This window comes from Engraulis encrasicolus, chromosome 24, assembly GCF_034702125.1.
Source record: "Engraulis encrasicolus isolate BLACKSEA-1 chromosome 24, IST_EnEncr_1.0, whole genome shotgun sequence".
Classification (NCBI taxonomy): domain Eukaryota; kingdom Metazoa; phylum Chordata; class Actinopteri; order Clupeiformes; family Engraulidae; genus Engraulis; species Engraulis encrasicolus.
In genome coordinates, this window is record NC_085880.1 from 21,333,353 (window position 1) to 21,345,430 (window position 12,078).

General features: G+C 43.1%; 1 protein-coding gene and 1 long non-coding RNA gene across 3 annotated transcripts; both read right to left on the reverse strand.

Moving 5' to 3' along the window:
* Positions 1 to 1,044: 1,044 nt before the first annotated feature.
* ppp1r3ca (protein phosphatase 1, regulatory subunit 3Ca) lies at positions 1,045 to 4,315 on the reverse strand. Its single transcript, XM_063191662.1, has 2 exons — positions 4,165 to 4,315; positions 1,045 to 3,502 (listed from the first exon to the last, which is right to left on the reverse strand). Exons 1-2 carry the CDS (start codon positions 4,176 to 4,178, stop codon positions 2,389 to 2,391), a joined length of 1,128 nt encoding a protein of 375 aa, XP_063047732.1. The 5' UTR covers positions 4,179 to 4,315; the 3' UTR covers positions 1,045 to 2,388.
* Positions 4,316 to 5,993: 1,678 nt separating this feature from the next.
* On the reverse strand, positions 5,994 to 11,151 carry LOC134441873 (uncharacterized). Of its 2 annotated transcripts, none has more exons than XR_010033220.1 (8): positions 10,923 to 11,151; positions 9,759 to 9,827; positions 9,348 to 9,392; positions 8,757 to 8,811; positions 8,524 to 8,568; positions 8,104 to 8,158; positions 6,892 to 6,914; positions 5,994 to 6,340 (listed from the first exon to the last, which is right to left on the reverse strand). It is a non-coding gene; the product is annotated as an uncharacterized LOC134441873 (long non-coding RNA). The 2 variants fall into 2 exon arrangements; XR_010033221.1 differs by lacking the exon at positions 10,923 to 11,151 and adding an exon at positions 10,143 to 10,912.
* Between the last annotated feature and the right edge of the window lie 927 nt (positions 11,152 to 12,078).

Consider the following 12,078-nt stretch of genomic DNA (forward strand, 5'->3'; position numbering starts at 1 on the left):
GGGGTTTGGTGTGGTGGAGGGTCTATGGTATGGTATTTGGGTCTATGGTATTTTATGGTATTTGGGTCTATGGTACTTTATGTACAAGACAAGCATACATATGAGTTTGTGTGTTTCAGTGTGCGTGCGTGCGTGTGCGTGCGTGCGTGTGTGCATGCGTGTGTGTGTTTGCATGTGTGCACGCAAATGCTGGTGTAGTACACACACATGCCTTTAAGCAAGTTTTGTGTTTTTGTTTGTGTGTGTGTATGGCTGGAGCAGGGGGGGGTGTCAGTGAGTGGACCATAACAGCAGCACAACAGGATGGACCGGCTAGTGACTTTTTCCTCTGCTATAGTCTGACTTCTTTACAGACACTCTCCCTGCAGCTGTAGTGTGCTCTGCTCCAGGGAAGTCGACCAATGGGGGATAAAGGGGTCAATTGTCTCAGGCCCAGGGAGAGAGGAGGCCAGAAGTCGGTCCTCATTACAGTATATTGGGCCGGGGGCCCTTTCAGATGACTTTGTCCTGGTCCTGGACAAAGCCATCAGCGGCCCTGCTCTGCTCTGCACTCCCTGACCTGTCCTGTCCTGTCCTGTCCTGTCCTGTTGAACATACACCAGCCCGAGGACCCAAGAGGTGGTGCAATTTGCTCTGTGGGAGAGAGAGCAAACACAAACCATGCACACACATGGAGGAAGGCATGGACACACACACACACACACACGCACGCGCACACACACACACACACACACACACACACACACACACACACACACACACACACACACACACTCACTCACTCACTCACTCACTCACTCACTCACTCACTCACTCACTCACTCAGTCACACACTCACTCACACACACACACACACTCACTCACTCACTCACTCACTCACTCACTCACTCACTCACTCACTCACTCACTCACACACTCACACTCACTCACACACACTAAATACAATTTAAACCTGTGACCAAACCCCTCATTAAAGACAGAACAAGACAAGTTTCAAGATAGAATACAAAAAGTTTATTTACACATTCCATTCCACCATCCATCCATCCATCCATCCATCCATCCATCTATGAAACTCTCTCTCTCTCTCTCTCTCTCTCTCTCTCTCTCTCTCTCTCTCTCTCTCTCTCTCTCTCTCTCTCTCTCTCTCTCTCTCTCTCGCACTCTCTGCATCACACTCACATTCTCAATCACACATTCTGTAATCACACACAATCATACACACACCTCCATTATCAAGCTCTCTGAAAATTGCACATATTTGAAGTAAAGCTAACTTCACATCGCAGTGATACACAAGGCACTAGAACAGGGCAGTGTACTAGAATAAAACTACAATGTCCCACATGTTCACATTCACCACTAGCAGCTACCGTAAGCGTGTCAATTTAACAGCGTTTACATTTAAGTTGCATGATATTGCAATAAGATACAGCTTGCAACATGAACACAAAACATGGCAAGGCACTTGAGCAAGTAAGGAGTTCGGGTGTCTCCCTCTGTTGGAACAGAGTCAAAAGAGAAATGTAAAAAGAAAAGAAGAATGATTGTTCATCATCATTATCCTTATCAGTGGCAGAACAATTACACCAAGAGCCCCAGGTCAAAAACACTGATAGGGCCCCCAATGCGGCCTGCCAAGGTCCAGACAGGGCCCCCATTACAAATACGGGAGGGCCCTGGGCTCAGGAGCCAGAGTCCCATTATAGCTCCACCTCTGATCTTGACTTGATATCTTGACTTGATATCTTGACTTGACTTGACAAATCTCCCCTGACTCCTTCCTTGCACAGAGAGGACATTTTTTTTAAAGGGAGAGCACCTTCAATATGAAGAGTCAATATGAAGTCAGGCTTCAGTTCAGTTCAAGTCAGTTTATGTGCAAAAAAAATCTGTAAGACCAGCAAACAGGTTGAGCTGCTAATAAGGTCGAGACAACAGGCTGAGAAATGTCAAAGCAGAGTTCACTTGTCTGTGTAGTATGGTACATACTGGACCTGTACAACGCCAAGGCATTTTGTATGTAGGTATCAAGTCTTATTTTACATTAACGTAACAACCTTTTCTTACTGTTCCAACCAGGGCCGTTGACAGCTTTGGCTGGCTCTTGAACAAAGTCATCTGAAGGGCCCACTCACCCAATACATGCAATGTAACGTCAACTCAAATCTGGGCCCCCACTCTCGTTGGGCCCATGACAACTGACCCCTTTGTCCCCACATGTCAGCTTCTCTGGTTCCATTTTTTTTTTTTAAGTGTCATCATTGAAACAGTTTCATCTGCACATGGAGTGCACTCTTAAGTTCCCACTCTGCAAGATGTCTCACTGGGAAGGTCTTTTGATACACTTGTGATGTTTCTTGTAAATCGCCACCACGACTGCCACCATCACCAGTAGGGGTTGCTATTCTCGATGCAATCCCAAGTCTGCCACCCTGGGAAGAAGCCAGTGGTGATCCGCGATGGGCTGCCCAGCTGAGCACCCAGCTTCCGGATAGGCTTCTTGGGGCCTGCAGCAGCGTTACTGTTGTTGTTGTTGTTGTTTTTGTTGGTGAGGATGGAGGTGGAGGTTTCCTTCTTCTTATTGGACGTTGGCGACCACTTGCTTTCGTGGCTGCTCTGCCACGGCGCCGCGGCGACCAGTCGGTAGTTGTCGCCGTCGTTATTGTCCCAGTAGGTCTGGTCGGCCGCGCGGTAGCAGACGCAGAACTCCACGCGGTTAGCAGGCGCCACGTAGCACGGCAGCTCCACGGCAAAGGCGAAGGTGTCCGTCTCCTGGCAGCCGTACACGTTGTTCATGAAGGTGCAGTCCACGTCGCGCAGGCTCCGCCAGGAGTCGAAGGTCACGCGCAGCTGCACCGACTTCTCGAAGGCCAGGTTGCGCACCTTCACCGTGCCGGTGAGCGAGCGCTCCTGCAGCGTGCAGTTCTCCAGGCACACCTGGTTCCTGAGCAGCCGGCTTCGGAAGTCCAGGTAGTCGGCGGAGGGCTGGGGGAAGTCCAGCGTCAGGCTCTGGGACGCCGGCGGCGCCGCTGCCGTGGTGATGGCCCTGGTGGCGTTCTCCAGCTCCAACTGCAGCCGCGACAGCGCCTGGGTCACCTCCGCCGCCGGGTCGTCCATCATGGCGTTGCCGCCGGAGGAGAAGAGGTGCACGGCCGTCAGGGACATGCCCTTGGAGTCGGCGAACACCACCCGCTTCTTGTCCTTGGCTGCGACCTTGGTGGGGCTGTTGTCGCTCTGCCAGCCGGCCAGGCAGGGAGGCTCCAGGTCCAGGCGGTCCAGGTCGTCATCGCCTGAACGGCGCCTGGAGCTCAGGCAGGGCCGCAGGGGCTTGTAGCAGTGGGAGCGTTGGGCGTTGGCCAGGTTGCGGGAGGCCGCGCGGCAGTCCTCGTAGGAGCTGAGGAAGCTGCGCAGCGGCGGCGAGCTGGCGATGTACAGCTGCATGGCCACGTCCACAGGCATGGTGGGACCGGGCATCGGGGCACTCAGAACATGGAAGAAGCTAGCAGGAAGGGGGGAACATGGAGCAAAGGCACATTGTTATTATTCATTCTATTTATTATAAGTGTACTAGAATAAAACTGTAATGTCCCACGTGTTCACATTCCCTCACGTTCACGCACTCAGAACATGGAAGAAGCTACCAGGGAGGGGGGAACATGGAGCAAAGTCACATAATAGGCTACATATGTATGAATAATAATGCATATGTAATGAATAATAATATTATTATTAATAATAATAATAGCAAACATAATGAGGCAAAGACATTTTGTTCTGTCAGCAACAGGTGGTGCAGGGAGGGACTAAGTACATCTCACAATGGTGCAATTCTCTTTTCAGTCTGCTGCACTGACAAAGTAACAGTGGCAAGAAGTCAGGAGAGCTTCTGCATATTCTCAGTTTGGCATTATAAAACATTAGACTATCTATAGAGGACTAACTGTGTGCTGTTTTGTTGTTGTGGTTGTTGATGTTGTTGTTGTTGTTTTTAGTACTTCTCTTTTAAATGTTTGCATTAGACTCTAAAGAAAGACAGATTGGATATATCTTACAAGTTAAACATCACACAGCACAACTTTCAGCCAGCAAAGATTTTAAAAAGGAATGAATGAACCCATTCCATATAGAAACACAGAGTGCATGGTTTAAAACTCCTCTTACCTGGTAGAATTCATAACTTTTTAAACCATTCCAGAACTAGCCTTTGAAGTTCTTCAGACAGGGAAGTAGGTGAACTTCTGCTAAAACATCTCCTTAGCTTGCGTTACAGTTCACGCCCCCTCAGCTTTTGCAGAAAGCACAGTTGCAGAGCAACTCAACTCGGCCTCAAATATCAGGCGGCATATCGGGCTCATTTGCATATTTCATTTTGGAGACGCCCAGTAACCAATAGAGGCTCGGTTAAGTTTAGCCTCTGCCCAGTCAGAAAGCAGCATATCGAAAGACTGTGTCCAACCAGGCGAGGCGGTGCTTATGTGTTGTCACAGTGAAGGATTTCACAGAGACCATGGACCCCTGCTGACGGAAACAGTTAACTACAAGTATAATTATTTCTCCCCTGTATTACACGAATAAGAAAAAAAGAAATAAAGAAAAAGGGCATTATAGGTGTTAAATGCTGAAAAATTTAGCATGCAATGTATGCTCCACAAGAATATGTTTACAAATTAGCAGGACATACTGTATAAGAAATAATATCAAATCACTGATGTTCAGTTTGTTATGTTTGTATTACAAACTTTGTAACATTAGAATAAGGGGTTATTTTAAGATGTGTTACAAAATACTCAGTCAGAATCATGTGACTACACTGTCTTATTGTAATAGTTTGAACTAATAGGCCTAAATAGGCCTAAAATTATTTGTAATTGTGTATGTACTTTGTGTATCTACTTTATCAAGTCAAGTCAACTTTATTGCCAATTTCTTCATATACACAGGTCATGCAAGGAAATTCAAATTGCGTTTCTCCCATGCAAAGACAGACAAACAGGACTGATATTTAACAAGACATACATTAGCCTACAACTCAGTAGTACCAGACAGGACCAATAACAATGTAACAAGTAAGAAGTAATAATAATGTGATTAGTAATAATTATGTATCCACTTTAAGTTACGAGAAAGATAAGTAATAAGTGTTAATTTGCAGGAAAAAGCATGCGGGTCCCCTAGACTAAATATACACACTAAAAAATACTGGGTTAAAAATAACCCAAATTGGGTATTCTAATACCCAGTCACTGAGTAACTATTGGACAGCACACATACTGGGTTATTTTTACCCAATGGATTGGGTTAGTATTTATAACCCAGCATTGGGTCAATACAACATGCCCAGTAATGGGTTAAATTAACCCAGCCGTAGGGTCAGAAATACCCTGTACTGGGTTGCTGAGTTAACCCATTTCACTGGGTTAAAATAATAACCCAATCCAATGGGTAAAAATAACCCAGTATGTGTGCTGTCCAATAGTTACTCAGTGACTGGGTGATACTGGGTTAAACATTGGTGGAAACTGGGTTATTTGGGAATTGCCTTTTACTTTTCTCCAATTATTTCAGTTGTTCCCTTTGACAAATTATGTCGAGTTCCAAGCAAGCAACTATCATTGAATCTTATGGGACCAGCCAGCAGCTAGTTAATGCCACTGGTCAATGATAATTGCCTGCTTGGAGGTAGAAGTTGCATTGCCAAACTCAGGAAATGGCTGAAAGAACAGGAGAAAAGTAAGGCTCAATTACTCAAGGGGATGTGTAAATATCTGCCTATTTCCAGAAATGGTTAAATATCACTTTAACAATATGCAACACATTTGACCATTTTAAACACTCAAGTCACTGATAACCATTGCTCAAATAGAACCAATCTGATCACTATTAATGTTTTAAGTAATTTGTATACATTATTGTATACATGTTAACATATGTGATAATTCAATGACAATATACGAAAACACATCAAAGCAATGAATCAATGGAGAGAGAAATTATTTTCTGGTCAACCTTCCTTTATTACCAGGGATTCACGTTCTTCAATTTGCATCAATTCAAAGCAATATTTGAAAGGAAAAAAGTGTCCAGGCACGAAAAGAAAATCTGCAAAGATATTTTACAAAACAAATGAAACTTGATCAAAAATAAACATACAGCAAAAGTCATGAGACATTGCTTCTCTAAATGGTCTATGCAGCACTTTTTACATTGTATTGAGGAAAGGCAGATACAGTATTGGCAATAAGTCTTTGTAAGATAGGATAGCTAAACACATACAGTGTGCAATTATGTGTAGGAATCACCATGTGAAAGAGTTCAAGATGAGGTACACAGCATTTCTCTGAATGAAAAGAAAGACGGCAACTTAGCATTCAGTTACACATTAACACATTACAATTATAATGTGAAGAAATTGCAAGACACAGACTATACACTCCAATGAGTTGTGAATCCAATATTCATGCAATGTGCAAAATACAAACATGTAAATGAAGTTTCCAGTTCAACCCAATCTGACAAAATATGTAGTAAAAACAAAGGAGATACGCACTCTGTGCTTCTAAATTAACACTCCGGTGCAACCAGAGCAGGACTAAATGATAAGTACAAAGGAAAAAGAATCTGGTGCCACACGGATGTCTATTTTCTGTTATTTAATTTTTCAGTGCAGTAAGACTAACGTCTCGACATGCGTCTTCATCCTCTGAAGACGCATGTCGAGACGTTAGTCTTACTGCACTGAAAATATAAATAACAGAAAATAGACATCCGTGTGGCACCAGATTCTTTCTCCTTTGTACAAAATATATAGTAACTTGTAGACCTACTGTCTTTTGGCTTTTTAAGGAAACATGAATGGTACACATATTCAAAAGAGAAACAGAGGCTTACCATTTAGGTTTTCGTTCAGTCACCTACAACCATAGAAAAAAGTAAGAAAAACAAATTACTCATGTTGAAATACATTAGATGAATCTTTCATAAAAGATGCTTGTTGACATGCAAGTGTCCGTCACTGCGCAGACCTTTGTTATTTATGTTCATTTTGAAGTTTTTGAACTTGAGATGTCCAGGCACACTCTCTTTTTTTGGACCATGTTCGGGCAGTAGGCAGATGGAGGAGTATAGCTATTATTCATCCCCCCCATTACTTACCCATGACTGCCAGAAACATGGAGATTATTGGTGTCCCTGAACTGTGTTTTCAATTCAAGTTAATGAACTAAAAATTAACCTTTCATGAACATATGTGGGAGATTATCACTGAACGAAATAAAACTTTTTCCCCGACCCTAAACTTGTAGAATATGTAGAATATGACTAATTCATAGTCATGTAAATAAATAGTATACACATATGTGGAAAAAATCTGAGACCACTTGAAAATGTTCAGTTTTTCTGATTTTACTATGTATATGTAAAGGAGGCCAACTATCAAAGTGTGAGGTGGAATGTGACGGAGGTCATCTTGCACCTGTTCACCCCCCTCGGGCATCCTCGTCAACTACAACGGTTCGGCAGTGGGAGACACAGTACGATACCGCTGGGCCAAGAGACTACGGGTCACGGCACCACTGTGACGGAGGTCATCTTGCACCTGTTCACCACCCTCGGGGATCGAACCTGCATCCTAGTCAACTACAACGGTTCGGCAATGGGAGACACAGTACGATACCGCTGGGCCAAGAGACTAGTCTCTCGGCCCAACGGCACGAGACTGTATGAGGCTATCGGAGGGAGGTTTACCAACGTTCCACGCCAACTCTGTGCTAGTTAGCCTCCGTTACAGGAACGTTAGTAAAAACCTCTCTCCCAAAGCCTCAATACAGTGCGGTAACTGTGGGGTAGCTGACCGGTCCTTTAGCTCAGCAGTCTTGTATTGTGCCTCCCATTGCCAAACCAGATGCGTTGATGAGGTGGCCGGTTCGCGGCCTGAGGAAAGTGAACCGTGCAGGAACACCTCGGTCATAGATAGGTGTGTGTTTGAGTAAAACAAACATTGCTATTTCATTCTATGAACTGCTAAATACATTTTCTCCAAATTTCTAAAGAAAATATTGTCATTTTTTCCACGGCTGTATATTGAAGTATCCAGATACTCACTCTGTCTACAAAACCTCCAGGACAAGTGCTGCAGAGCGAAACAGATTTTGGTCACCTTAGAAATAAGGAAGAGAGAGAGAGAGAGAGAGAGAGAGAGAGAGAGAGAGAGAGAGAGAGAGAGAGAGAGTTAGCGAGTGTTGCTCAAGGTATTGCTGAATGTTACTTTCTGCTCTATAAAGGAAACAGACATTAATTACATGGGCCTGAAGGCTAAGCAAATGCTTTATCAATATCATGCAGTATCCCAACTGTGCTGGTGCTTTAATATTTTCTTAATAGCAAGAAGTTAGAGATGGAGGTGTTCTGTTAAGTTCCAATCTACATTCCTAATAAATACATGCATGTGATCATTATTTTGGCTTTATGGGGTATGGCTACATTAATGGCAGGCAACACATATTGAGAAGCAGCAATACTAACCTTGCTGAAAGAATAAGTCTCCGTTTTCTTTCAGTCACTTCCAGTCTAGGACAAAAAAGGCAACACATTAGAAAAAAAATCCAAGCAGCACCTCGGTCATAGATAGGTGTGTGTTTGAGTAAAACAAACATTGCTATTTCATTCTATAAACTGGCAAATACATTTTCTTCAAAATTCTAAAGAAAATATTGTCTTTTTTCCATGGCTGTATATTGAAGTATCCAGATACTCACTCTGTCTACAAAACCTCCAGGACAAGTGCTGCAGAGTGAAACAGATTTTGGTCACCTTAGAAATAAGTACATGAGAGAGAGAGAGAGAGAGAGAGAGAGAGAGAGAGAAAGAGAGAGAAAGAGAGGGAGAGTTAGCAAGTGCTGCTCAAGGTATTACTGAATGTTACTTCCTGTTCTATAAAGGAAACAGGCATTAATTACATGGGTCTGAAGGCTAAGCAAATGCTTTATCAATATCATACAGTATCCCAACTGTGCTGGTGCTTTAATCTCTTCTTTATACATGGATTCTAAAATTTGTTTATAACCTGACTGCGCAAAGCTAACTGTGCACAACTCAACCTCTGATTGTTGGAAAGCGCTGTCGGTCAAAAAATTAGCTCACGTGGTTGGCTGCCAGTGTCTTGCCCCTCTTCATAACATCATATTGATAAACACTAAGAACCCATGTATAGCAAGAAGCTAGAGATTGAGGTGTTAAGTTCCAATCTACAATCATAATAAATGCATGCATGTGATCATTGTTTTGGCTTTATTGGGTATTCCTACAATAATGGCAGGCTACACATATTGAGAAGCAGCAATACTAACCTTGCTGAAAGAATGCATCTGTGTTGTCTTTCAGTCACTTCCAGTCTAGGACAAAAAAGGCAACATATAAGAAATACTTTCTTTCCAAGCAATGCCTTGGTTTGGCAGCATCTATATATCAAATCACACAGAAACAAATATCTTTAGCCAGTTGAAAGTGTCAGTGTTGATGTGGAGAGGTGACCATTGCATGGCTGCATTAGAACTAGTTATCTGCAGTTAATTTGTTCGGGCTTCTGACAATGTGGACAGTTATTCCCCTGTTAAACATAATGCAGAAAGTCTCGTGCTGAAACTGTTAGTGAGTGACTGACGTGGCTTTAAAAGAGGCCTAATTCAAAACAATTGCATTGATGGCATCCTCTGAGGCGTCTGGTGAATAATGCTACAATATACAATGTTTGCACATACCTTAGCACAGACGGACATAACGTGATCAGCTTACAAAGGATCCGGACGCCAGTGCGATCTCTGGTTAACCTGGTGATTAATAATACAGTGAGTGCATACTCAAAACTGTTCGGGTGAAGCATAAAGCATAGTAAAGGATCTTAACACATGCACAAGCAATAACGAGACACACATATTCAGAGGGATAGCCTCAGTATGCTGGGATGGTCCAGACCGACGTCACATATCCCATCCCAAACTCGACCCCAGACGCACAGGCGGGTGACAGAGCAGCGCAGCAACAAGAAAACATCCGTAAAGCTCCAGTGAGCAGAGCATACATCAGGATGCCCTTGATAAAATAATTGCCTACGCTCGTCTAACCACAAACAATTAGCAACTCACCGGCTAGAGGTAGCCCACTAGACGTCGCCGGACTAGAGGAGCAGACAAGCCGCGAGGGGAAATCATTTTACAAAGTGCCTTGACAAGTTGTAGAATTTACTGCGGAGGCACTCTCCCCGTGAGCTCACTAAGTTTGGCGTTTCATACCAGCACTAAACCACTGCTATCTGCAACTAACTGACAGCCAGCTGCACGTAATCGCTAAACAATGTCAAGTTGCAGAATGTAATTACGAACGTCAAAATAAAAGGCTTCGGTTTAGTTATAATGTCCCATCACCCGACACCCCTAGTTGTCTCTCATTCAGACACGGGCTGCAAACAAATCTAACAAGTGCAGCACAACGGCAGGGGATGTTAAGAATAAAATACTTCACTTTCTGCTTCAATTACTAGTTAGAACATGCTAGCTAGACTCATATCTAACTAGAGCTAGCTTGCTGATAGCTAGTTTTTTTGTAAGCTTGAAGCTGCTGCTAGCCTCGCCCACAGCTCGGCCACCGTTTCCACCGTGTTTTATAAATGAAAAAGAGAAGTCAGGTGTTTACTGCAATTAGGCTATATGTAGGATAGGAAGTAGGCCTAATCGAATAATATCTGACGCTACCTATTAGGTCAACGTAGCGTGTTTGAACGTGCTAATCACTTCGAGACCGTGGTGGTTAAAATCTTGTGATAACATGAGAAACACTGTCTAAATGGTGGCGCCTTGTCCATTTTTTACCGTTATATCAAGTTTACTACTTAGACAGCACACATATTAGTTTAATTCATTACAAACCTTTCCTTGTTGTTGAAGGTTTTCCCCAGTTCAGTTGACTTCCAGGAAAAAGTCCGTTGGCTGGCTCTGATTTCAAATGTTATGATAAACCCAGTGATTGGGTATAATAACTCATCAATGGTTAGCATAACCCAGTATATGGTCAAACGACCACACACCAATAATTGGGTAAACATATAACCCAGCATGTTTCTATCAAATTACCCAGTGTGGGTATAAAAAACCCAATAAGTAGTAAAATTGTCATAAACCAGTATTTGGGTAAAGAAATAACCCAGTATTTTTTTGTGTGTAGGATTCACCATGTCATTTCAAAGTCCAGAGTCCACAGCAGCACGATGTCTCTGCATGGTGGTCCCTGAAAATAAACCCTTTTATCAACACTCTCCCTGTGATTACTCAATAGATGAGATATAAATAACAAAACAAACACATGCTATGGGCAAAGCCATGCCCTAGAGGCATGAAAACTTGATAACCTATGATAACTTTTCTTTTCAATGTATGATGCTTTCTTTTCAATGTATGGTGCTTAAATGAATGTACAGAATTGTGTAGAACTTTTAACTGTGTGTGATTTTATTGTTGGACCCCTGGAAGAATAGCTGGGTCTGCGTCCAGCTAATGCGGATCCTAATAAACTAAACTAAAGTAAAAGAAACTTGTTAATGTTATTTTAACCATTGTATGAGCACCAGCCTACTGCTCATCCGAAGAGTAAAAAAAGTATTGTTAATTGTTTACTTAATTGTTAATTTATCCTTAAGTGATCCTTAACACCCACACCCGACAAACAACCAAGATTAAAATCTCATCAAGAAGGTGTGAGGGAGTGTTAACCAGCATTGTTTACATGTAAACACATTAAGCAGATTTGACATAAGCACCGGTACTACTGTTTCATTGGGTTTGACCTCGCATGTGGGAACGTTCACAGTCCACTGGCTCAAGGTTATGTTCATATTTGTGCACGTGAGCGAGGTAGGCATACTCCCGTGTGGGAATCACACACACACACACACACACACACACACACACACACACACACACACACACACACACACACACACACACACACACACACACACACACACAGATGTGTGTGTTTGAATCCAGACACGATTTGGCAGCAAAAAATCAGCAAAAGATAAGACAG